The 26530-nt window shown below is 34.1% G+C and overlaps 3 protein-coding genes and 1 non-coding gene across 6 annotated transcripts; 1 reads left to right on the forward strand and 3 right to left on the reverse strand.

The window, feature by feature from the left end:
* Positions 1-68: 68 nt before the first annotated feature.
* Positions 69-141, reverse strand: TRNAE-CUC (transfer RNA glutamic acid (anticodon CUC)). The gene has a single exon. It is a non-coding gene; the product is annotated as a tRNA-Glu (tRNA).
* Positions 142-1381: 1240 nt separating this feature from the next.
* On the reverse strand, positions 1382-11999 carry LOC125850666 (exocyst complex component EXO70A1-like). Of its 2 annotated transcripts, XM_049530521.1 has the most exons (13): positions 11698-11999; positions 10119-10214; positions 8305-8510; positions 7496-7744; positions 6142-6280; positions 5859-6071; positions 5409-5614; positions 3240-3440; positions 3048-3147; positions 2442-2551; positions 2201-2347; positions 1716-1804; positions 1382-1635 (listed from the first exon to the last, which is right to left on the reverse strand). In XM_049530521.1, the coding sequence occupies exons 1-13, from the start codon at positions 11884-11886 to the stop codon at positions 1625-1627; spliced, it is 1956 nt and encodes a 651-aa protein (XP_049386478.1). In that variant the 5' UTR covers positions 11887-11999; the 3' UTR covers positions 1382-1624. The 2 variants fall into 2 exon arrangements, with proteins under 2 accessions (XP_049386478.1, XP_049386477.1); XM_049530520.1 differs by having other exon boundaries at positions 1382-1804.
* Positions 12000-14676: 2677 nt separating this feature from the next.
* On the reverse strand, positions 14677-16611 carry LOC125850670 (glycosyltransferase BC10-like). Its single transcript, XM_049530524.1, has 2 exons — positions 15529-16611; positions 14677-14825 (listed from the first exon to the last, which is right to left on the reverse strand). The coding sequence occupies exon 1, from the start codon at positions 16563-16565 to the stop codon at positions 15531-15533; it is 1035 nt and encodes a 344-aa protein (XP_049386481.1). The 5' UTR covers positions 16566-16611; the 3' UTR covers positions 14677-14825; positions 15529-15530.
* Positions 16612-21420: 4809 nt separating this feature from the next.
* LOC125850665 (dnaJ protein homolog 2-like) lies at positions 21421-26310 on the forward strand. Of its 2 annotated transcripts, none has more exons than XM_049530519.1 (7): positions 21421-21573; positions 21658-21826; positions 24125-24290; positions 24383-24524; positions 24615-24888; positions 24975-25173; positions 25790-26310. In XM_049530519.1, exons 2-7 carry the CDS (start codon positions 21677-21679, stop codon positions 26116-26118), a joined length of 1260 nt encoding a protein of 419 aa, XP_049386476.1. In that variant the 5' UTR covers positions 21421-21573; positions 21658-21676; the 3' UTR covers positions 26119-26310. The 2 variants fall into 2 exon arrangements, with proteins under 2 accessions (XP_049386476.1, XP_049386475.1); XM_049530518.1 differs by having other exon boundaries at positions 21478-21573; positions 21669-21826.
* The last annotated feature ends 220 nt before the right edge of the window (positions 26311-26530 follow it).

A 26530-nucleotide genomic window follows, 5' to 3' on the forward strand; every position in this document is an offset into this window, starting at 1 on the left:
GTGGGATTTGAGGAGGCTAGAATGTAGGCAAACGTTATTCCTACCTCGAGTAGACGAAAACAAAGGAATTCCGTTGCCGGGACTTGAACCCGGGTCTGTCGGGTGAGAGCCGAGTATCCTAACCAACTAGACTACAACGGAATTGCAAGTTAAATTACATTTCCACGTCCAAACCCAGAGAATACTGCAAAACAAACCATAAGTTGGATAAAATTATTCTTTTTTCTGACCATATAGGTACTCGTTAGCCATGGCGGAGACATGATTTTCACTGAAGGGTTCAACATCTATTGTCTATGGATAAACAAAGGTTTTTGACCTAGTATATACTGTGATTTTTTCAACAAAAGGAATTTACTCTTTAGTTTTGCCCCTGCATATAAGAAATGTTGTGAATACATGTCAGGGGTGGGGAACTAGTAATTTTTGTTTAGAGCTTCCGTATACAATGAAATTGTTATAAAAACTCATAAACTTTAAATTTTGAATCCGCCTCTATAATTCCAAAACCTCAAAGTTGTCATTAACAGGCAAGTGTAGTTGAATAATAAAACATTGTTTTAGTTGTTGAATTAAAAGCTAATTACAATTATCTCTTTAAGCATACAAAGTAATTTGGACTTAGCTTTCTAACCAGACGTAATGCACTTTTTTCTATCCATGTTATATTTATACCTTTTTTATTATTATTTGAGTTGTTCCCTTTTCCCCATCAAAAATTTCTTGGAATTAATCAAATTTATTCAATCCAAAGTGTTTCACGAGGGAATTCATTGATTGTAGGATTCTTTAGTAGAAATCGCAAAAAAGGTATAGCGTTGCCATTTTGAGAGGATTAAAAAGCAACTCACTATTAAAAAAAATCGACATGAAGGTCAAATTTTACCATCTTTATCTACTCAATTAGTATTATCTTTAATAAATCCAACGTGGAAATGTTCTCTCCCCAACTTGCTCTTCTATATGAATTGATATTATTTCATTTCAAATCTTACTCGATACTTCCCAAGGAAAATCTCAAATTTAGATCCCAAATCAACAGGCTAGTGAGTTTTGACATTCAGTCATGCCCTCTTTGAATAGGAATCCAAAAGCCTAGAAGTACTCTTCTTTGAATACATGCATTATGTTGTCTTAAGTGATTCCATCTCGGTCCAAGTCTCGAAGGAGAAGTTACCTAGTATCTGTGTTGATGAGAGGTACGCCTAAATCGACCCGAGCCATAATATAATAAAAAACCTCTTTATTCTTGTTGATACAATCCAGTTTTATATTCACCATGAATGCATATATATGGAGAACATAAATCTATTATATTGTTCATTTAACTATAAGTTATTCAAAAGGTAATTGTGTAAGCATCAAGGAAAAACTATGAACATTTAGGACCAAAAAAGAACTCTTTAAGAGCAAACATCAAAAGGTTTTGCTGTACACAAGCATACAAAATATAGACAATCTTTAATACAAGCACCACATTTTTGGACAAGAGATGTGACAAAACTATAATACTGGAACAGATTCCATATTCATATACTGAACTGCTCTATACAGAATGCTCTTTTGAAAAAAAACGAACGGAGTTGAACCAGAAGGCTGTCATCAACTAGTTGTAGGAACTCAATCATGTAGCAACTGAATCAGCAACGGCAGAGGAGAGGATAGTGCATAGAGCATAGCTGTGGTTTACCGTTTGGGTTCATTAAACGTCTTACCCTCGAAGAATTCACCCAGCATACGGTCAAGATCTTCAGCTGAATATCTGATGTACTTTTGGGCGTTTTTACCATTCTCAACCAAAGGCCTGTCACGCAGGAAAAGAAAGCATTTTACATCATCTCAACTTTCATAAGGAAAGCACTCCTTATGTTACATTTTATCTGACTTAACTATTTCGGGAGTCAAAACAGTTTAAATGATTTCTTCAACCATCTTTTACACATTCGTGATCTATATTACTCTATGTACTTTCTGTGTAAATTTTATTCGGGAAAGTGTAAAGAATGGATTTTTACCGGATCAGAAGGTTATATTCTTCTACTAATGCAACTTACTTAGATAAAGAAACAAACGAACTGTTTCTGCTTCAAATATTTGAAACATTTCAAGTGACCAAAGAACTTTCTAGCTACATCGTGTTGGAGTTCACAGAAAACAAGCATGCAAGAGAGAAATGATAGCAAAATCAAATTAAACATACCCAAAGCGTTTAATGAAAGATCTGTATGCAGGCAGCAAAACTTCAGCGACCGCAAGCCTCAATGACTCTCGCAACTCAGTATCTGGAACAGCCCATTGAGATTGCCTTTGATGAAGCTCTTCAAACTGCGCATTGAACATCTTGAACCTGATAAAGAGTAACAAGAAGTTTTAATACCAGAAACAAGATTAGATCATGACTGTCAACAGAAGTTCATAAAATAATTAACTTGAGAACCTACCTTTCTTTTACAGTGGATCTTGAAACTCCACTGCTATTTTGTCCATCTACACCACTAGAACTACTGCCTCCAGATGATGTTAGCCCTTGAATCGATAGAGATTGAAGGATCTACTCAAGAATAAAACAAGGTATTGATTAGGACAATCATAGGCAAATTTCATATTTTATGTAAACTGTGATCATGCTCATGGCATCACATAATTCCACCATCTGGAAAAAATTAGACAGCTCAAAAAGAGCAGGCAATTTGCACGAAATTTGGATTAAAGAGGCTACTACAATTTCTTTAACAAGTGAAAGCAAGGCAATCATCACTCTAACTGAGACCATAATCATAGACAAAAAATGAAGAAGTGAAAAACAGCATAATCAGAAAGACTAATGCCCATTAAAATTATCACCAGAAAAAACAATCCTTTATGGTACTGAAATTAACTTGACCTTGACTTGGAGAAGCTCTAATATGATTAACTTAGTTCAAAAATTAAGATTTGAATTCGTCCCCTTCCTTCCTTAACCCCTCTACCTCCACCCCCTACACAAAAAAATTCCCATTTTCTTGAGGCAGAGAATGGGAAGGAGGGTAAAGCGAGATGAGAAATACCTTCGCCCAAGCAATTCTTTTATATTGATTTGCATGTTGCTGTACAACTCTCCGGTGTCTTTGCACCCAGTCATCCCCTAATAAGTCTTTGGCTTCAGACCTAAAAGTAACAAACGATAAGCACCCTAACATAAAGTAATACATACAATAACCTTTAAGGTCTTCACCCTGATGTATATTAGTTCAACAAACCTGCGGACAGATCTGACCATATAGTGAATATTGTTCATAAGGAACAAGTGAGTCAGAGCAGAATCCTTATACTGCTTAGATTTTCCATCCAAATTGGTTTGAAGAGCCTGCATTATACGCATTGTAACAGCAGCTAGCTGAGAATTCGAATCTCCTCCATTTTCAAATTCTTGGAATAGTTGTTTCAATGTTGATTGATAGCTGGAAAAAAATGTGCAACTCGTCAAGGCAATTATATCAACAAAGACTGACAGTTTATCTACAAGGTGTTCCTTTCCATAAGAAGAAAATATAGAGGATTCCAGTGGTTGATTCCAACTGATTTGGAAGAAGCTTAGTTGATTGATATCACCTCATTCCATATACCCTTTTCAGTCTCCAGAACTTTTGCATAATATAGACCTAAAACCTATGAAGTCCGCAATTCTCTTAGAATAAATTATAGGAATCGATTGCCCTGATAGTACACAGTAATTGCCCAATTAGTATAAATCTTTCTCAAATCTGACATTATTAATCTCCCTGACCAATTAACTCAACTCCTATCTCATTTGATTACCTGAGATCTGAATTATGCAACCCACTGACTCAGGAACTTATTACTATTGTAAGGCCAACTGTTCCCCAAGCTTTACTATATGCCACTGCCACAGTCATCCTCCAATTTCCACTAGTAGCACCTCTCATCTGACAATGCCTATTAATCACTGAGCTTGAACACCAAGCTTATTCATCTTCAGGTGTCTCCTCTTGCTAAATAAATTTTCCCCCATATGTAAGGTGTAAACTGAATGCAACTTAAAGCTATGAAGTAGAAACAATTTAGACATAACTCAATCTATCCACACTAACGGGTATATCAGGTGAGTAGCAAAGTATAAAAAATGGAAAAAATAATAATGTGCTAATTGTTTATTCTCTCTGTGCTTAGCACTAACATGGCAGCTGCAAGAGGGACAAGAGTACATACTCCATTTGTTTCTCATAACATAAATGTTAAGTGAAGTTCAGGTCTAGAGGACGATCAAAATGCAGAGAGAGAGAGAGAGATTGAGAGGGATTCAAAGAGCTCAACCTGTGCTCTCTGAATTGAAACAATTGAATAAATGAAAATGTGTGTGCGTGTGTGTGGTGTGTGTGTGTGTGGAGGTGGGGGGGGGGGGATCTTTGAATGAAAAATGTTCTACTTAACCAGAAACGTCTTCTCTTTTTTTTTTTGGTTTCCCACCCGGTACCCGCATTAGGGCCCGACTAAATCCAGATTCGGCATTGCAGGGGCCATTTCTGAGGGCAGCGCTCCCTACAGAACTTTTTCCATTCCCAGGGACCCGAACCCGAGACCTCTGGTTAAGGATGGAAGGATCCCAACCATCCCACCACAACCCATGTTGGTAACCAGCAATCTCTAGCACTAATAGATCAGTTACCACTAACCTCCTAGCTTAACCACCTAACTAACTTTTTAAATTAACAAGGACTACTTGCTGCTATTTACAAGGCATCACAAATATAGGTATAAGCAGATACAACTGGCTGTCATTATAGCATTCCTCATCTACAAGAATAAAGATCCCCACAGCTTCACTGTTACTTACATTCGAACTCTGAACAAACAAAACAAAAACATTCTGCAACCTTGCAGTCGAGCAAAATTTGGTTTAAGGTCTTTCCTAAAATATATGTTAATCCAGTTGGTATGTGAATCCTCAAAACCTTAAAGACTCTTCACGTTAACCCTTGTGCCCAAATTTGTGGTTAGTGTTATACAATTCTCTATTTATGAATCTTGAGGCCCAAGTCCCAACATAGTTGCGACAGTTCTTAGTCTAAGAAGTTACAAACCAGTTCCTTTGTGTTTCTTTATTGTATCATGTATATGATGGAACTTATTTATCCACCCTCAAAGCTGAAAAACAAAAGAAATCCAGAGCTTATCCAGAAACCATGGCAATTAGAGTAATTTTTATCTACAGTTCGCTAGCACAAATGTTCATATTATGGCACATTAAGGAGTCCTTGGGACACCCCGCTTGATGGTAATCATATAATTTAGTGAGGAAGACGTGGTAAACCAGTAATATCCCCTTGGAAGAAGGAAGCTATTATCTGACATAGTTTTCATGCATAAATGGAAGAAAAAAAACACATTATGTAGTTGAGTGAACTTACTCAAACAGGAACTTCACATAATTAATCACATAGCTGGTCAAGGGATGGACAGTTCCATCTGAGACGGCAGTTTTGGTTGCATCTTTTTCAACTGCTTCTTCAAAATCACCAAAGGTTTCTTGGGCTGTCTGGGCAAGTTGCTTTGTCAAACCAAAGGCAGATTCCCTAATTTCATTGCAAGCTTTACCTATGAAAAGTGATTCAATCTGCAGAAAGACGCAATATCTTCATCTTATATGCAGACCAGAAGGCTAAAGAAAGATTCTATGAACTCCTTAGTTTTATTTTTTGGGTAGGTTCTACAAAATCCTTAGTTGTAGAGCTCAAACTATACATTGTTAGTATATAAACCATGAAATTTGTATAACGGTCGTCTGTTTGCTCTTTTCCGGTATTCCATGTAGGCATAATATAATGAATCAAATGCTTGTTTGCTAGTATGTCTCATACCTCTGAATGAAGTTCCCGCATTATTTCATACATATCTAGAAGCACAAATAACTTCTCAGGTGATCTTTTGCTCTTTGCAATTGCATCACCAAAACTAAGCAACACAGCAACACTTGCAGTAGTAACTTCAGCAAAACATTGGTCATTGAGTGAATCAAATCCTTCGAGAATTTGATCACACACCTTACGTTCACCAGCAAATAACAGTTTGACCTGTTCAATTGACCATAAGAAAGTCAAGGCAAGCTTTAATCTACTTCCAGGGGCATTAGAGAAAACTTACAGCAATTCGCATAAAATGAATCCAATTTCCAATTTTAGCTTCCAGAACTTCCCATTGCATCTTCTGAACATCATCTTTGCTAAGTTTTTCCACTCCCAAATTGTGAAGACTTTCTTCCAGTACGGGAGAACGTGTATCCCTATTGAGACATTTATAAATCAAAAGAATAAGAAAAGGAATGAAATGAAATGAGGAAAGGAATCTATAGCACTTCAAAACACATCGTTGCAATGTGCGTGTAAAATTTACCAAGAAACTACTACTTATGCTAAACAATAAGAGCACAGCCAAGAAATTTGTCCTGAAGTCACAGATTTACACTCCTCACCTCCGTCTCTCTATATGTAAATAAAAGAGTTCACTGAATGAAAAGGTACTTAAACCACAACTACTTATTTCCTTCTACTCTTCTATTCCAGGGGGTTTCAATACGAACAAAGTTGAAGCAACTAAAAGGTCTTCCATCTTGCCAGAAAAGGGCATCATAGTATTTCACCTTTGAACTCCAAGTTAAAGGTGGAATGAGTTATATTATAAAACTTGAGGTCATAACAACACAGATTTACCAACTGACTTAGACTATTTGAGATTTCGAGCAAGACTGAATATTAAGGAGCTCTTTCGCTCACACACACAATTGTTTTCAGTCAGCTTTTCTCCTTTTATTCCAGTCATCCTCGTAAACCAAAAGTGAGCTTCCTGGAGACTCCACCACCACCCATGTATGCACTATTTTGTTTGCTTTCTGCTGAGTTCTATAGAGTATTTAGATGTCAATGAGTAATTAAATCTTCAACCTGGCAAATAGTTTTCATTTCATACCTAAGAATGAAATGGGCCATTTGGCTTGAGAAACTGTTGAAGTTCAAGGCTTGAGTTTAGCAGTTTCTAGCCATGTCCAGGATTATCTTGCTTTGACAAGACAGTACACAGCCCTAAAATATCCCGAATAGGAATGAGAATGAAAAGATGCACATATGTACATGGTATTGTATTCTACACATAAAAAAAAGCATCTTTACTGCTCTTGTTCTTGTTACTCCAGCATAAGAATATTAAAAGCCATAATAACCACATTGATGAACAACCCAGTATTTACTGTATGGGACATTTAAACTTCTGCAACAAGCAGAAACTGTATCAACTATATATGAGTTCAACTCCAGACACTGACAAAGCATGTCAGGCAGTTACCTCATCTTAAGCTTCACCTATTCTCTGCATGAACTGATTAATAGAGAGAAAAACTTCAGCTTTTAGGCCAGTAGATTGATTTTTTCTCCTGGATATTATACAATGAGTAAACATTGTCTGTACAAGATCACATAGTTCATAGTTAAAAATAGATATTTACCTGTATATTTTTACAAATTGTTGTTGGTGGCCAGCTTGAACCATCTGTTGGGCTAAATCATGTAGTAAAGGCAGGATCCTTGGAGGTATAAGGGTTGGCGGTGTGAAGACAGCGTTTTCTGCACCATTTTGCTCAGCATTACTATTGGACAGATGACTCTTACCACTAGAGTCCTGGTGTCCAGGTGATGATGGTGGTCGCATTGAATTTGGCAGACACTCAAACAGCCGGTCAGGTTCAATGGGTTTACTGAAAATGTTAAATTCAGATTTAGTCAAAAAGCTCCATTGGAAGGTCATATAGCAGTATAAGGATGCATTTCTACTTCAATTCTGAAGCCTCCATTGGAGTACTGAAGGTTAAGAACATCGGCAAGACATAGGATTTTATAACTGATAGCAGAACAAGGACACTCCTCACAAAAAGTGCCTCGAATCTCAATCCCAAAAATAGTACTACAGCATAATCACAATTTACAACCCACATAAAGGCTAACTTAAAGAGACTGAAACAACCATTTTAAATTCCTTATAGGCTTTTTATTATTTTATAAGGATTAGATTATTTGATGGTTATACTTCACCAATCTTTACCAGAAAGATAGGAGAAAACTACAATTCCAATCAATGTTGATACTTGAATCACAAAACTATCATAAAATTACAAATAGGTTTCCACAGAAGTCTTGCCGTGAATGAATTTACATGAAAAATATCTAGAAAACAAGATAAGAATGAATTATAGAGTACAGAACAAGGTTTCAAGTCTACAAAAAGAATATGATGAAAACAGTAAAAATGTCAGCAAACCTATAAGACAACAAGAGCTGCTTAAACTCCTCTTCGAGCTTTGAAATAGCCTTGGTCAGCAAACTATTAGCATGATTGAGCACTCCATCACTACTTTTGAAGCTTTTGTTGTTGCTGAAGAAGCGAATATTGTCTCTCAGCTGGTCAATTGCTTGAAGATAACTTTCCAGGTCCTCATGTGGCCCTTTAAGTATTTTAATTTCCGCCTAAAATGAAGGTATCATTCATTAAGAAGTTCTAATTAAAGTACTGTGCATTTAAGAGAGACCAACTTAAGTGATAAAATTATCACAAAGAAAACAAGGATACATTGCACCTAATAAAGACAAAAAAAAAAAAAGACTACAATTTTGCAATGGGATTTTTTTTCACTTTCTCCGGCGAACTCAAATTCAAGTCTGGTCACTTCTCCGGCGAATTTAAATTCAAAAACAATTTATTAGCACAAGCAATGAAAATAACTAACAATGGGAGAATTCAAATTCAAACCCTTGTGCTACCAAAACATCTTGGTTGGGTGGTCTAGTGTCTCTACCTATTGATTGTCCTCTTCCTCTAAAGAAGTTTATACGTGTTGTTCCCCTTGAACCTTGAAATTTTGGGACTACAAATGCCATTGTAAGGGTGTGTTTGTTCAAATTTGCTCATCATTGTCCTGTCTCATCTCAAAGCATTTACAAATGGTGTGAATGCAGGGAAAGGAGGTTTCCCCAACATCACAATGAGCCTAAACTCTAATATCATGAAGAAATTCAAAAAGGAAATGGATACTGAAAGCTAGGCATTTCTGTACTCTCCTGCATTCATGTACGAGATGTATAATTATGCACAACTAGGGATGGTAAATGGGGCAGGGAGGGGTGAACCTGCATTAACCCGCAAGGACTTTGACCAGCCCCGCATAGCATAAATTTTTGTTTTTCCCCACCCTCATAGCTCCAACATTCTTCTGCTTCTAACATTATATAGGGACAAAACCACTTTTATTTTCATAAATTCATGAAAAAAATGAACATCCCCTGCACTTTGAGAAGACAATTGATGAGGAAAAAAAAAATCTAAGTTGCTTGGACTTGCCAAAATGTTGCCGCACCCGTGTCGGATCCTTCAAAAATACACTATTTTGGAGGATCCGACATGCACCCGTCGACATTTTTGAAGAGTCCGAGCAACATAGAAAAAAATTCACCCCATCAAAGCATTGCATATATCTCCTGCGCTTTGAGAAGGAGACGGTAGCTGCGTGTTATTCCATTCTAGGAAGAATAATGTTTTCCCCCAAAACCATATACTAGGAACTCTCTCCTAAAATTCCCATTTGGGATATTCACTGCCCAAACCAGTAGTTAAACAAATTTGAAGCCTAAAAACAACCAGCAAAAAAACAACCCGCGTACCCGCCCCGCATGTTTTTTCCAAAAATATTTTAAACCCACCTCCGCAAAAGCTCTAACCCGTACTGCCCCACAAATACTATAACCCGCCCCATTGCCATCCCTATGCACTATACAAATATTACCCCTGTCAGGCTTTCTAGGAAAATTATACTCATTTCTACCTGTTTGTATACATCTGAAACATATCACATAGATATTGGAGGAGAGTTTCGGTTTATCTTGAACACCAGTCACACGTGAAGAGCCATCAAGTGGGTTGGAGTCTTTATCTCTAACAAAGATTACCATAACTCCTTTTCTGCTAAATACAAGTACTCTTTGCTACTAAGCCCATGTTCAATTAAGGAAACTAAAAGGAGTATCTCTATCAGATCTAAGCAAATTAACGACATAACAAACATTAGAGGCTAGAGCAACCTGACGAGAAATATCAAATTGGGACAGTATAACCTCAGCAGCCTTTAAAGCCTTGTCAATGTTTCCATGAGCCGTCCTAATAGCATGAGTCCTTATCTACAAAGAACAAATTGAGTACCAGTCAAGAAATGAACCAAAACAGAAATGATATAAATTAGCAAGTGCTGCCCAAAATTAGATCAGGAAAAAAAAAATATTGAAAAGGAAAGAGTATGATTAAAATAGAAACAAGAGATTAAAAAAATCCAAGAATTGAAAAGGAAAGAGTGTGCCTAAAATGGAAACAAGAAATTAAACAAATCCAAGAATTGTATCACTTCAACATTCAACAAAAATCACCTAGTTTCCTAAATTGTCCCCTTTTTCTCTAATAAGCTCTATAAATTCAAATTAAAATGACCCCTTTCTTTCCCTTTCTCTTTTCTCCCACATTTATGCTAAACCGACGCAAAATCACAATTTGAACTTTGTGGATTCAAAATACCATAACTACTGACCATTTCAGTAATTGGGTTAAAAACTTAATATTCATACATATTTAGTAGATCTCTTAATACTTATACAGGGTTTGAGGCAAAACAACTGGGTTAGGCCGAACCTGTAACTTCTATTGTGCATCCATCCCTAATTCTACCATAGTGTCTGAGCTAATATTTGATCATATTTAGTAGATTCTGTAACATATATATACAGTGTAACATATATATACAGTGTAAGGCAAAACAATTCAGTCAGGCCGAACCCGTAACTTCTTCTCTTTTTTCTTGATGCAGTAAGTGAGATTCCATCAAAGCATCCAGTAGATGCAAAGATACAAAAAGGGGATCTGTCAACTCAGAAAGAACAAAAGGCTTATAGAGCTTAGGAGCTAACAAAATCCATGTGGTGATCAAAGTTATTTACATGTGAACAGTTAGCCCAGCTAAAAAGGTTAACCAAACAACTAGCCTCAAGTTTCCAATTGGAGTTGAAACTCCATCGAAAAATCTCCAGTTTCTTTCATTCCAAATACACCAAAAAATACAGGCTGGGGTCTGTATCCATCCCAAATGCTAACATGGTATCTGAGCTAAAATATGTTCATGTTTAGTAGATTCCGTAACATATATACACGAAAAAGGCAGCCCAATGCACTAAATTCCCCTTATGCACGTGTCCAGGAAATGGACAGACCACAAGGGTTCATTGTACACAGCCTTAACCTGCATTTCTGCAAGAGGCAAAACAATTGGGTTAGGCCAAACCCATAACTTCTTAAAACGACAGCTCAGTGCACTAAGCTTTCGCTATGCGCGCGTTCCAGGAAAGGAATGGACCTCAAGGATCTATTGTACGCAACCTTACCCTGCATTTCTGCAAGAGGCAAAATGCTAACATGAAATCCGAACTAGCTTGCTCACACCTCAACTCGAATTATCTATCAAAACAATCAGCTGCTACATTATCAGGCAAATCTATCAAAACCCAAGATCTTCACGTTATGACTCTACAACACACCAAACTCTTCATAGATCAAAATTTTCACAACATGGGTTATCATCCAATTGATACAAAATCAATCATAAAGTAAAATCCAAACCTGGGTAGGACGCATAGCAGTTTCAAGAGCAGAAAGACGATGATCAAAGGAACCCAAAATGTTCACAACATTGTCAGTAATAGACTGACTCTTCTGCAATGAATCTCTCATCATTCTTGCTCTTTCACTCAGCATATCAACACCACCCACTACCCCTCCAACCCCACCTGAGTTTCTTGAAATACTCATCTTCCAAAATTGAGTTTTGCTGAGATTTTGCAGGGAACAAGGAAGATTTGGGAGAAAAAAAATGGTGGAAATTGAGGGAAGGAGGTTAAGGGGGGGTGGGGTGTGATGACGATGAAAGGGGTCCAATATTTGTTGACAATGGTGGACTCATGTTTTTTTTTTTTTTTACTCAAAGTGTATTTTTTTTTTTCTTTTGTTTTTCTATAATGGTCAATTTGAAATGGAAAAAAATATTATTATAGGGGAATGTTTCTCTTGTTTTTTTTTTCTCAGCTTTATTCAATGTGTATCGAAAATAATGATGTGCGTTCAGTCTATTTTCTTTATATTTTACTTATAAATTCCTATTGGATATGTTCTTATTGTTATAATGTGTGTTAAAATATCTATAACATGTTAAATCTTACTACACATATATTATTTATATCTATTCACGTCTGTTTTGGCTAATTTGATGTGATTTTTTTTTCAGAAGTGATATTTTGGCCTTACTCCATCATTTCAGTATAGACAGATATTTTGCGTACAGTCTACTCTCTTTATATTTCACTTATAAATTCATATTGGATATGTTCTTACAATGTGTGTCGAAATTTCTTTAACGTGTTTAAATTTTACAGCACGAATATTGATTATATCTATTCATTTCTGTTTTGGCTAATTCAATGTAATTTTTCTTTCAGAAGTGATATTTTGATCTTACTCCATCATTTCAGTATAGTATAGATATTTTTAAAACGTGTTTATGAATAGACTTTGAACCGACGAAGATCATANCGCGATTTCATTATTATTATTTTTGTTGGATATTTTAGTGTCATTAATCATATCGTATTGTGTTATATTTTTAAGAAACATCTTAGATAGTTGTATTTTGGTAGGACTAAAGAAATATTTGAAGTACAAGTAAATTATATGTTGTGTATGAATACTTTACGGAAAAACCCGAAACACCGAAAAACCCGAAAAAATCCGAGGTTGAAAAACCCGAGTTTTATTGGTTTGGTTTGGTTCATAAATTTAAAAATCCGACACAAATGGTTTGGTTTGATATTTGAAAAACCCGAACCAACCCGGCCATGTACACCCCTACTATAACATGTTAAATCTTACTACACAGATATTATTTATATCTATTCACGTCTGTTTTGGCTAATTTGATGTGATTTTTCTTTCAGAAGTGATATTTTGGCCTTACTCCATCATTTCAGTATAGATAGATATTTTGCGTACAGTCTATTCTCTTTATATTTCACTTATAAATTCATATTGGATATGTTCTTACTATCTATGTCGAAATTTCTTTGACGTGTTTAAATTTTACAGCACGAATATTGATTATATCTATTCATTTCTGTTTTGGCTAATTCAATGTGATTTTTCTTTCAGAAGTGATATTTTGACCTTACTCTATCATTTTAGTATAGTATAGATAATAGACTTTGAACAGACGAAGATCATAAAGAGGATAAGAGCATTTTGTAATGGAGGTTTACACAATTTATTTTTAATTTTAATGTAATCTTGTTTGAAATATAATAATTCTAAATATCTTTGAGTTCATGAAACTCACATATTTTACATATAAAAAATATCAATAAAGAGTAAAAGATCTGTATTAAAATCTTATCTGATTTATTTGTTTCCACAATCAATTTGGAATTGATCAAAATTCTAGAAATTAAAAAAAAAATAGACATGTTTCTTAAATTAATCACTCTTAATTTGCTTTATTTGTTCTTAATTATGCCCTTAAATCAAGTACTTAAAAGAGAAGTTTAATAATGATAATGAACGTATGTTAAACTTATACCAAACTGAATTAAATCACAAAGCACATCAATTTTATAATAATCAACTTGAAAAAAATCATTTCAAACATTAAGTATGAAACATTACTCGAAAATGTTGACGAACATAGAATATTAATGAATGCATATTTTAAAACATCAGAAAATTAAAATTAAATAAGGTGATTTTATTATACCAAGTAGCTAGAAGGGGGGGAGGGAATAAAATTGACACATGATAGCAACATCACTAATAATTAAAAAATCAAAGATAAAAACATAATTATGTTACACTAAATCAAAAAAGAAAAGAACTAGACTAACACATTAGGAGCAAAACTTTCAACCTCTAAATTATAATATTATTAATCCTGCGATACAATTACAAAAAAAAAGTTTTGTATAATATATAAATTATAAGAAATATATGATTATTTACCAATTGAAACCTTAGAAAGAAAAATATGTGTAAAAAAAAAAAGGCGAACAAAGAGATATGCTTTGTTTCACAATATTTTGCTTATCATTTGCACTAAATCATTGTCTTATTGGAGTTTAGTGATAAAAAAAAAAGCTAAAATAAAATAAACTAATTTTATGACATGAGCTGCAAGATTATCTACTGAAAAAAGCTAAAATGAGGCAATTTTGTTACACAAAAAAAAAAAAATTGACACATAAGGAGCAAAATCTTCTACTTCTAGATTACAATATAATTCCATTACACAAATATAAAATACGAGGTTTATATAATATAATAAAAAGTTATAAGAGGTAGATATATGTAAGTTACAAGTCGAAACCTCATAGAGAAAGAATGTGTAAAAAGAAAGGCGAACAAAGAGACAAGTTTTGTTCCGCTACATTTTACTTATCCTTTGCACCAAATCCTTCTCTAACTGCATTCTAAGCTCATAATAAGCACCAATTTGTGACCATCACACCAATTTTTTTTCTCACTTTGTAAACACAACCAAGCAAGTATGCCAAAGGTAGTTCTCTAACTTTATGTACAAGAGACACCACCAAATAGCAACATAATTTTGTTTATTGTGAGAGGGCTTTGGCATGGGACTTAGCCTCTTCCTGCTTCAGCCTTCGAAGTTTATGAGTTCCTACAATAACCTAAATATAATATTTCGAACTTGCCTGCAGAATCAAATAAACAACATGTCAATCACATCTTAGATCAACATTATCGTAAATAAAGAAAATTTATTCTGCGAAAAAATCATGTAGATATTAAGTCATGCAGTGACGGATCTAAAATTTTAAATTATGTAGTAGCTCAAGTGATCTATTTGTATGCACTAGTTTTCTACCTAAGAATTAAGTAACGTTTAGGTCGGAAAATAAAGGGCTCCGTACTTGAGCATCCAACAAGGTGAATGTAGGTCCATTAACCTAATAGTGTGGTCTAATTTTCGATGAATTGAGTTCTGAACCATGAAGCTTATAGTTCAAATTATAGTAAAAGTAAAAATGCGTTGATTTCTTCTCATATGTCTCTGTCTTATAGATAGACTCAGCGATACTTATAGTAATTAGAGGTAGGAAATACAAGTGGTACAAATTGCAGTCTATATGCATGTAAGCTGGCTTAGACAACATAATTACTAAAAAAGAAAAGTAGGATAATTTACACGTTTCAGTTATACCATATAAAAAAAATGGATATTGTTGTGAATGGTAATTTTGGGGATCCATTAAAAATTAAAAGAAAAAAATAATCAAATGAATCAATAATTAGAAAACAAAATGCCAATAAAGAACGATATATATGTATTAATACTAGTATTTTTGTAGCAATTCTAATACAAAATATTATTATTATTATTTTAAAAAAACATACCTTTAATCCCGGAAAATGACCTTGTCCGCGATATCCATCAAAGGTTTCAAACAATCCGGTGAGAATTTTCTTGCAAACATATGAGAATACGTAGAATTTGATTCCCGAAGCTTATAAATAAGCTCCGATGAAATTTCTGCAGGAAAATAAGTACGTGGGTGTCCATCGACACTCTCCGTCCAATTGACACGTGTCAAAGTATATTGTGTGCACCCTTGAGGGTCCTCCATTGACAAAAGTGTAGGAAAATAATGTTCCTCCGGGTAACATGAATCCTCATTTAAACAAGTCATTCTAAATTTCCTCCATAATCTCCTATCTCTGATCACTACCAATGCATGTCTTCGTGTGAGGACAAAGAATTGTGACCCGAACCGAAACCGATCGAATGGTACCTCGGGTAGCATTGCACTCTCGCCACGTGCCACGTAACGGTCCCACATGTACGACTCGTTCGATAGTATTTGAATGAAGCTACGATATTCAGGGAATTGAAATCGAAAGAGAGAGTTGTAAATGAAGTTGAATGAATGTAAAGGGATACAATGTTGTGATACAAGGGCAAAATAGGAATTTAACGGGTCGTCTAAGAGGGCGGTCGCCATAAGGCGGCGAGCGGCTGATATTAAGGTAGGGGATGCACGTTGGGTTCGCTTAGACGCGATGAAGCGGCCCTTGAAGACGCGTCCGCTAGGTGGGGTAATCTTGGATGATGGATCTGCATGGATGTAAATGTTGAAAAGATCATCATGATTGGCGAAAAACCGATCCCATAACGGGGCAAAATGTAGATCGGTGTTGGTAAGGAAGAGAAACGCAATCTTCATATGGGGATTGGTGGTGCCAAGTCGTGAGATGGCACCACCGTTCACGTCAATAGAAGCTAGGGTTGCACGACGAAACAAAGCAAGATCATCAAGTTCATCAGGGATCGAGATCTCAACGTGTTTAGGTGGAAAGATTTGTGGCGCGAAGAGGAAAAGGAGAGGGAATGATAACAAAAGTGCAAAAGATATAACAAAGGGTGTATTAAACATAGCCACCCCTTAGGTAAAACATAAGAATTATAGGGGAAAATAACTAAAAGGAAATTAAAGATAGATAGATATAAGAAGATGATAAATTTGAATGTGTTATTTACAATGTGATAGAAGGATTTGGTCACAAGGAGGAATTGTAAATGTTATTCCCAAATTCTAAAGGGAACAAAGAGGAGGAAGGAAGAAGCAAAATTAAAATTGGAATTTTGTGGATAATGAAGAAGAAAATTAGAGAATGATGCCATGATAATTCACAAAAAGGAAAGGTGATGATGGTCTTATCAAGGTAGTTGGGATTGTGTCTAAATTCCTATTCTTTCGGTGGACATGGTAGGATGTGAGTTATTTTAGGAAACAAACACACTCTAGAAATAGAAATCAAAACTTTGATTCAACAAATAACAATTCTTAATATATATATATATATTACACATGCGATTTATATGAGTGACCTGATTCTATACTATTTATTTTACGACTGATATTATAATGAACTTAAAATCTAGGATGAGTATTAGTATTGTTAGTCCCTCAGTTATTGATAATTATGATTTTAGTTCGTATGATATAGGATTAAGTATATTTGACCTTCAATTAAGTGAAACATATACGTTTTTGCTAACATTCACAAATTTACCATGATTACCAAATGTTTCACCACTTAATTACCTTACGTTAAGCTTGTATTACAAAAATAACATACCTAGTATAATTTCACGAGTGGGGTTTAGGGAGGATAAGATGTATGTAGACCTAATTACCCTTATCTTTATGGGATAGAAATGGTATTTCCAATAGATCCTTAGCTCAAAAGAAAAGTATTTGTCCCAGAATTGTAAGAAAACGTTAAACTTGTATTACTTCATATTTGACAACATTATAATTCTAAAAATAGTTCAAATATATAATAGGTATATAAAGAAGAAAACAAATACTTCAATTAATTAGAGGTTAAATATGCTTTGTCAAATATTATAAAGACTAAAATTAAAATTTATCAATAATTTAAATATGCTTTGAATATCACAAGGATTAAAATAAAAAATTACCAATAATTAAGAGAGCCAAAATACTATTATACCTAAAATCTATAACAAATATTTCAACCTATGTGGATATATATGTTTTTGATTTATTTTATTTTAGAGTTTTAAAGAATTCAAATAGTGGTCTCCACAGGAATAGCACTGCAATATCAAAGGTTTGACCAAGTTAATTCTTAATTGGGTAAAATTTTGAATTGCTATTTTTTCGTTGGTGCTCGACTATTTTAAATTATATCGCATCAGATTCGGGCAAATACACTTATTATTAGATTATTTTTTTAATTCTAGAGCTCTTAACTCAAAAATAATTTTTTTTATTCATTCCATTACAATTCTCGATGATACAATGTCACATAAATATATAAGTTTATAGTTACTTGTAATCCTTAACATAATGTTTTGTTAATGATTTGATATAAGTTTGTTCAACAACATTTAGCCTTTAAAGTTGTTATTTTTATTTTTTAGGAATTAATTTGGTTTAAATATCGTGATTGGTCTAATAACCTATTTGGGAAATTAAATCACGAGACATGATTGTTCATCAAATTAAAATCATGAAATAATGACTCAATATTCAAATTACAACCATATAACCTAGCTACTAGCTAAAAGATTAATTCCAATNTTTCTTTGATGCTCGACTATTTTAAATTATCTCACATCAGACTCGGGTGAATACACTTATTATTAGATTATTTTTTTAATTTTAAAGCTCTTAACTCAAAAATAATTTTTTTTTATTCATTCCATTACAATTCTCGATGATACGATGTCACATAAATATATAAGTTTATAGTTACTTGTAATCCTTAACATAATGCTTTGTTAATAATTTGATATAAGTTTGTTCAACAACAGTTAGCCTTTAAAGTTGTTATTTTTATTTTTTAGGAATTAATTTGGTTTAAATATCGTGATTGGTCTAATAACCTATTTGGGAAATTAAATCACGAGACATGATTGTTCATCAAATTAAAATCATGAAATAATGAGTCAATATTCAAATTACAACCATCTAACCTAGCTACTAGCTAAAAGATTAATTCCAATTTCTTGACTTAACGGTCGATGACTCGACTATGCTATTGTCCTTTAAGTCATGTGATGTAAGGGATTCAAGTTATGAAACAACCTCTTGCAGATATACATATAAGTTTTTTTTTATTTCACATAATAAACTTTTCTGATTCGATTTTTTCTCGAACTCTGCACATAGTAAAACCTTTAGTATATTTCACAAAGTAAAAACTCACAATATACTTGTTAATAAGCAGAATGAAGTTGTAACTCAAAGACAATAAGCCAAAACTAAACTGAACTACTATGAATTAACAACTTTAATAAGAACAAATATATCTTAACTTATTTCACTACACATTCCTTACATTGAACTATGCACTCAAATGTCTCTATTGAAGTACATAACATGCATGCCTCAATAAAACACAAAAAACCTTCTACACAACTTATAGTAAATATATCTAAGCAAAATCAAATTACTAGGGGAAAATAGAAATAAAATAAAATCAAATATCATAATTAATTACGAGCAAAAATTCATATGACTTAAGCAATACAATCCACTAGAAGCGGAGCTAGATAAGGTCAAGGAGTTCATCTGAATCTCTTTCAATAAAAAATATATAGTTTATACATCATTAAAATTATATTTTTTTTATATGTATAGTAGATGTTGAATTTCCTTGAACTTCTTTATATGTGTACTTTTTATATTTTAAACCTCTAAATTAAATAAAAATCTTAAATTCGTCACCGTATCACACAATGGCTGACACCATGATACAACAATTCCTACTTAGGATTCCCAACTATCATGGAGCTTTACTATGACACTGGACCACATAGTTAATTTATTTTTGTCACTTGTCTCTTCTATATTATTACATACTGCAGTGGCGGATCGGAGCGAGAAATTTTATCAAGGGTATCCAAGAATAATGGTGGGTGACTATCAAAATAAAAACAAAAAATTTTTGTGCTATTTGGGATTCAAACTTGAAACTCCTTCATTCAAATGGACAACTATTACCAATAGACCAAAGGCATATCTTTTGTCAAGGGTGTCCAACTTTAAATATATATATTCTTTAAATGTAAAATTTGATAAATATATACAACGTAATTTTCCTACGAAGGGTGTCCAACTAGCTCTAGCTACGCCCCTGCAGACAGGTTCGAGTAATCTCAGTGGCAATGCATTGATATTATGTTATATTGGTGGAATGTTGATCAGTCAAGAATAATTGTGTGTTAAGACAACGAAGGTAGAAGAATTTAATGGGAATGCATAAATGGATATGTAGTATACTAGAAGATACAAGATTAGAAGCAAAGATATACAACCTTCAAGGTGAACAAGATGCTAAAAACAAAACTAATATGATTTAGGCATGTAAAATGGAAGAATACATATGCCACTGAGGAGGTGCGAAAGGTTGATGGTGATAGATTTGAGGAGAGGTAGAAGTGGACTGGATTTTTTTGTGGAGAACGGTGATTATAGACACGACATGATACATTTTTAACTCACTGATATCATGACCTAGATACGAACGTGGTTAATTAGTAGGTAGTCAGTCTTTCTCTCTTCTTACACTTTGTTTGAATGGTTGTTGCACGTTGTATTGTTAGCTTAAGTATAATGTTTGTTTTGATTGTTACTTAACTTTTATTGTATTGTATCATCATTAGGTAACAATGAAAAAACTCATTTCGTGTAACAACAAATTTGGTGCGATCACATTGTTACCTTAATATTTTATTCTCATTTTGTCTTTATTTATTATTTGATAATTCTATTTTGTCATTTATTTTACCTTTTCATAGTAGTTCTATCCGTATCCTAGTTTTCTTGTAGGTTTATCATTCAAATTATAAATGTGTGACATTGTGTAATGCCGGAGAACGATACAACTTATCCAAATATTATATTCATTAAAATAATATATATAGTACGATATAATACAACACAATACAATACGATATGATACATTATGGAATAATAGGTAACAATCATCCAAACAAAGTGTTAGTGGTAGAACATGGTTCTAGTTTGAATATTTGTTTACTTATATGTACTAATTATATAATCATTATACTAAGTATTATCTTACTCTACGATTTTATTACCATTGTTATTTTTTTTGCTTTATTTATCTCTAATATTTTTTTATTGTGTATTCTATCAAGAACCTATCAAAAACAACTTGTCTACCTCATTAAAAAAAAAGAGAAGTCTGAATACACTACCGTTATTGTTTTTACAATGCATCAAGCATACGCTAATCACAATCCCAATCCCAATTTATTTATTAATCATCAAAACTTACGTTAAGAACAAAAATCTTAATTTTCAGAATTTTATTATATTTTTATTGAAATAATTTATTACATTAAGATTTATAATATGTTTACCAATATTATAAGAATTTTAACAAATGTAAAGTACAGAAAATTCCAACAATTTGAACGCTAATTACATTCTATATATCTCGAATATTTTCCAAATTATAATAATCTCAGATTTTTCAAAAATTGTTAATACATTGCTCCTCTTCATCTAATACTTATCAAACAATACATAAGTTACAAGAGAAAGTGAAGAAAAAAAAAGAGTTTTTGTAATTAATTTAAATGATTACAATTTTTAGAGATTATATTATTTTAAGTCATGTAATTACATAATTCTTTTTTTAATTGGAAGTGAAGGGGTTGGATTTTTGTTGAGTGTGGGAACATAGGAATACCAAAAGCCCACACAAAGTTAAATTTCTAGAACCTTCTATTTACAATACAACAACAAATCTCAGCCGTCCAATTACCTTCTTTGCATATAAAACCACAGATCCCACCCTTCACCCTTCACCCTTCTCCTCCTCATTCTCTTTCTTCTCAAACACCTAAAGACCTAATCTTCTCGACGAAGATTCCTATCTGTATGTATCAAAATTTACTTTTGATGATTTGATTTGTTTTTAAGGTTTTATGAGTAATTATTGAATTGGATTTGTGATTTGTAGGTGAAAAAAAGTTTGAAAGATGTTTGGGAGAGCACCGAAGAAGAGTGATAACACCAAGTACTATGAGATCTTGGGAGTGCCTAATACTGCTTCACCAGATGATCTGAAGAAAGCTTATCGTAAAGCCGCTATTAAGAATCATCCTGATAAGGGTGGTGATCCTGAAAAAGTATTTTTTTTTGTCTTTTTACTGTTTTGACTTGGTTTTTGTGTATGGATTTGGTTATTTTGTGACCCCTTTTTGTAGATTGATGTTTATATGAATATTGGGTTTTGTAATTTTTTGCTCTTTACTTGAGATCCTGGGTTTTGTTTGTATAAAGATCAATTTTTTGTAATTGTTTGCTGTTTACCTAAGATCCCTGTTAGTTTCTGTTCTGGGTTGTGCTTGTTTATCTTTGTATGAAGACCAGTTTTTTGTAAGTTTTTGCTGATTACCTAAGATGCCTGTTAGTTTCTGTTCTGGGGTTTGCTTGTTTATCTTTGTATAAAGATTAGTTTTTTGTAATTTTTCTCTGTTTACCTAAGATCCCTGTTAGTTTCTGTTTTGGGTTTTGTTTTAGAGGTTAGGAAGTTAGTTCTACTGGGAAAAATTGAAAGTGGAAGATTAATACTGTTTGTGAAGATGGAATGGTTTGTGGGGATATTAGGTGGAGGTGGAGTTAGGGTTTGAAGCTTTATGGTTTCAGGATATTGGTCCTTTGGAGTTGCTGTACTAAGTAAATTTCTCTAATTTATGGGTTTTGTTTCATCTTTTATGGATTCTGTCTTGATTTGTGTTTATGCATTTGCTAATTTTGTGATGCCTTTTTTGTAGCTTGTTGTCCATCTTTGTATATGGATCAGTTTTTTTTTGTAATTTTTATTGTTGTTTAACTAAGGTACCTCTTAGTTTCCGTTATTGGTTTTGGTTTAGACCATAGGATATTTAGTTTCGGTTATTGGTTTTGGTTTAGAGCTTAGGATAGTTAGTTTCTGTTAGTGGTTTTGGTTTAGAGCTTAAGATATTAATTATACTGGGGAAATTTGAAAGGGGAAGGTTGATACTGTTAGTGAAGATGGAATGGCTTGTGGGATACTAGGAAGAGGGGGAGCTTGGATTTGAAGTTCTATGGTTTCAGGATTTTAGTCCTTTTGAGTAGTAGTTATTTTAAGGTATTGAAAGATGTCTGGAGTGCACTGAAGAAGAGTGATAACACCAAGTACTATGAGATCTTGGGAGTACTTAATAGTACTCCACAAGACAATCTCAAGAAAGCTTACCTTAAAGCCTCGACTAAAAATCATCCTGATAAGGGTGGTGATCCTGAAGAAGTAAAAAAAATTGATCTTTATACTGTTGTGACTTGGTTTTTATTCATGGGTTTTGCTAATTTGTAACCCTTTTTATGTATCTCAATTTTTTTTTCTGCTTTGACTTGTTTTGGTTATGGATTTGCTAATTTTGTGACCCCTTTTGGGAGATTGTTGTTTACCTTTGTATGCAGATCAGTGTTTTTCTATTTACCTTAGATCCCTCTTAGTATCTGTTCTGGGTTTTGTTTTACGAAATTAGTTATTCTGGGAAAATTGATACTGTTAGTGACGCTTGATTGGCTTGTGGGATACTAGGTGGAGTTAGAGTTTGAAGCTTTAATGTTCAGGATTTTAATCCTTTTGAGATATTTGGGTTGTAAATTAATAATTTGTACATACTACATAAATTTCTTGTATAGAGGTGGATACCTGTGCTAGCGGACGGGTAGAATTAGTAAGAGGCAAGGAGGGGGTCCAGTTATTCTTTGCAAATAGGGTAAAAGTAGTAAAACTATTTCCTTTGGGTTAGATATTAACTTTTGAGTCCCCTTGACGTTAGCAGATGATTCTAATGTAATGGTAAGGGGGATTCATAAGTTGTTTTAGGACACAAGATTTACTCAGAACTATGCCATTTTACTATTTTTTGAATCTGAAATTCTTGGCTTTGCTGACATGGCTAGTGGAAGGTAAGAGATGCCTGGTGGGTTATTAGAGGAGCAAGAAAGATGACCCAGACATAAAACATTATCGAAAAGTCACCTGATATTTAGGTCTTGCAATTGTACAGTAGGTTTAATCTGATCTCTCCTGGGATTGACTTAGTTTGCTAGACACATTTCTTCTATATGGTATGTTGGAAGTTCAAGTCATGGGGTTAAAAGGGATCCCCACTGTTGATCCTTCTAGGAGTGGGGTAGATAAAAAAGAGCTTCATCTCTGAAGGGAAGAAAGGATTTTAGGTCTTATTTTTCTGCTTAACCTAAGTAGTAGTAATGCGGTTGGCCTGATACATTTTAATTGTTAGGAATGTGTACTTTAGTGTCACAATATTTGCTGTAATTGTTATGTTTAATGTTGATTATGTTTCTTGTTGTGTGGTAGTGATGCTTGAGGTGCAGTAGTCAAGTTATTCTATTTTAAATTTTATATTTTATATTTTATATTTTAGTTTAAGGAGATAGCCCAAGCCTATGAGGTTTTGAATGACCCAGAGAAGCGTGAGATCTATGATCAGTATGGTGAAGATGCTCTTAAGGAAGGAATGGGTGGTGGAGGTGGTGGACATGATCCGTTTGACATATTCCAGTCATTCTTTGGTGGAGGCGGGTTTGGTGGTATGCTTCCTAAGCATGTTTGTAGTTGAAGTTCCTAATTTCTTTCATGCATCTCCAATTTCTTATGGATGTGGATTATTTTGATGGTCTAGGTGGTGGAAGCAGCAGAGGAAGACGGCAAAGGAGAGGGGAGGATGTTGTCCACCCTCTCAAGGTTTCTTTGGAGGATCTTTACAATGGGATATCAAAGAAGCTTTCACTATCTCGCAATGTGTTGTGCACAAAGTGCAAGGGGTGAGTATGCAATGTGGTTATTTATATTTGGCATAATGTACTGACATTTTGTGAGGTTCTACTGAAATGCTGCTATATCTGTATTTCCAGGGCAGGGTCTAAATCAGGTGCTTCATTGAAATGTCCTGGATGCCAAGGTAAAGGAATGAAAGTTTCGATCAGACAACTTGGCCCTATGATCCAGCAGATGCAGCACCCATGTAATGATTGTAGGGGTACTGGTGAGAAAATCAACGAGAAAGACAGGTGTCCACAGTGCAAGGGTGAGAAAGTTGTGCAGGAGAAGAAGGTGTTGGAAGTTGTTGTGGATAAGGGTATGCAAAATGGACAAAAGATAACATTTCCAGGAGAGGCTGATGAAGAGGTAAGATACGCAACAAAGTGTTTGAAATATTTTGTTTCTGACCAAAACCTTTGTTGATCTTTAACATGGTTTGTGTTCTGTTGCAGCCTGATACCGTCACTGGAGACATAGTTTTTATCTTGCAACAGAAGGAACATCCCAAGTTTAAGCGAAAGGGAGATGACCTCTTTGTAGAACACACCTTGACCTTGACTGAGGCTCTCTGTGGTTTTCAGTTTGTCTTGACTCACCTAGATAATAGACAGCTGATAATCAAGTCCCAACCTGGAGAAGTTGTCAAGCCTGGTAAGCCAAAGAAACTTAATAACGGGCTTTTGATTCTGATGTTTGTACGATGCATCATTTTTGATGTCTTGGAGTCTCTCCTTCATAGGCTTCTTTGTCATAGCATGTGCTTTCAAGTATTAACTTAGATATCTTTGATGCGAATGCTAATAAATTTTGTTGTATTTGTATGATTTTCTTTGAACCCTCACACTGGTAACTAGACCATCGTCATGTTTTTGCTCTGTTGTATTTCTCTGTGTTCCTTTTATTTCCTTCCTTTTTAAAAATATTTACAAATGTGCATACTGAGTTAAACTTTTGTGGTCTTATTCTATACCTCACTTGCTCTGTTTCTACACGGTGAGCATGCATTGATAAGTATATGCCTCTACATGACTGTCTATTTATTCCATATCTCACTTGCCAATATAAGTATATGCCTCTACATGACCGTCTCTTGCTCATGGTTAAACAGTCTTCTTGCTGATTTACTTCTATTGACGTAAAAACATATCACTGGGGGGAGAGGGAGAGAGTATTCTATGGATGACGTTTCTCTGCAATTAGTTATCTACAAATATCTTTTGTGTTTACTGATATCGTGAAATCTCATTTTTTTTTCTGGGCACCATAGATCAATTTAAGGCCATAAATGATGAAGGAATGCCAATGTACCAAAGGCCATTCATGAAAGGGAAACTGTACATTCACTTCACCGTGGACTTCCCCAACACATTAACCCCAGAGTTGTGCAAGAATCTTGAAGCAGTGCTGCCAGCAAGGCCTAAAACACAAGCGTCCGATATGGAATTGGACGAGTGTGAGGAAACCACCTTGCATGATGTGAACATTGATGAGGAGATGCGTAGGAAGCAGCAGCAACAGGCCCAAGAGGCATACGATGAAGATGATGACGATATGCATGGTGGTGGTGCACAGAGAGTGCAATGTGCACAACAGTAATTTGATACTCTTTTTCAGTAGATAACAGTACTTAATTTCGTCAAGTATCAAGTCCTGTTCTTGGGTTTGATAATAGGGCTGATAAGAATTGACAGTCAGGAACAACATTGCTTCTAGTAGGAGATATAGATTATTACTATGACTTTGAAATTTTATTTTGCATAAAACTATAAGCAAAATTTTGTGACCTGAGATTATTAGTTGTGTTATTGTATGTGTCTAAAGGAGCTCCATCACCTATTGAAGATTTATCGATTGTTTTCGAGCATATAATAATCTAATTGTTTACCCATGATCACAATAAAACACACAAAAAAAAAAAAATGAAAATTTTCCATTCATAAAAAAAGTGAAAAATGAACTCTTTTGAAATATTCCATGAAACTTATGACGTATTACTACTAAGAGAAGA

Source organism: Solanum stenotomum, unplaced genomic scaffold (genome assembly GCF_019186545.1).
Source record: "Solanum stenotomum isolate F172 unplaced genomic scaffold, ASM1918654v1 scaffold18507, whole genome shotgun sequence".
NCBI classification, from domain to species: domain Eukaryota; kingdom Viridiplantae; phylum Streptophyta; class Magnoliopsida; order Solanales; family Solanaceae; genus Solanum; species Solanum stenotomum.

Bases quoted from the DNA above. Each gene is read 5' to 3' on its own strand.
- LOC125850666 (XM_049530520.1), bottom strand. From the start codon at position 11,886: ATGAGTATTTCAAGAAACTCAGGTGGGGTTGGAGGGGTAGTGGGTGGT. The intron at 10,215-11,697 runs GTTTGGATTTTA...TGTTCTTTGTAG, and splicing joins CTGCTATGCGTCCTACCCAG to ATAAGGACTCATGCTATTAG. The intron at 2,348-2,441 runs GTAGGTTCTCAA...ACTCTTTATCAG, and splicing joins AGATCCACTGTAAAAGAAAG to GTTCAAGATGTTCAATGCGC.
- LOC125850665 (XM_049530519.1), top strand. From the start codon at position 21,677: ATGTTTGGGAGAGCACCGAAGAAGAGTGATAACACCAAGTACTATGAG. The intron at 21,827-24,124 runs GTATTTTTTTTT...TTTATATTTTAG, and splicing joins AGGGTGGTGATCCTGAAAAA to TTTAAGGAGATAGCCCAAGC. The intron at 24,525-24,614 runs GTGAGTATGCAA...CTGTATTTCCAG, and splicing joins TTGTGCACAAAGTGCAAGGG to GGCAGGGTCTAAATCAGGTG.
- LOC125850670 (XM_049530524.1), bottom strand. From the start codon at position 16,565: ATGTTTAATACACCCTTTGTTATATCTTTTGCACTTTTGTTATCATTC.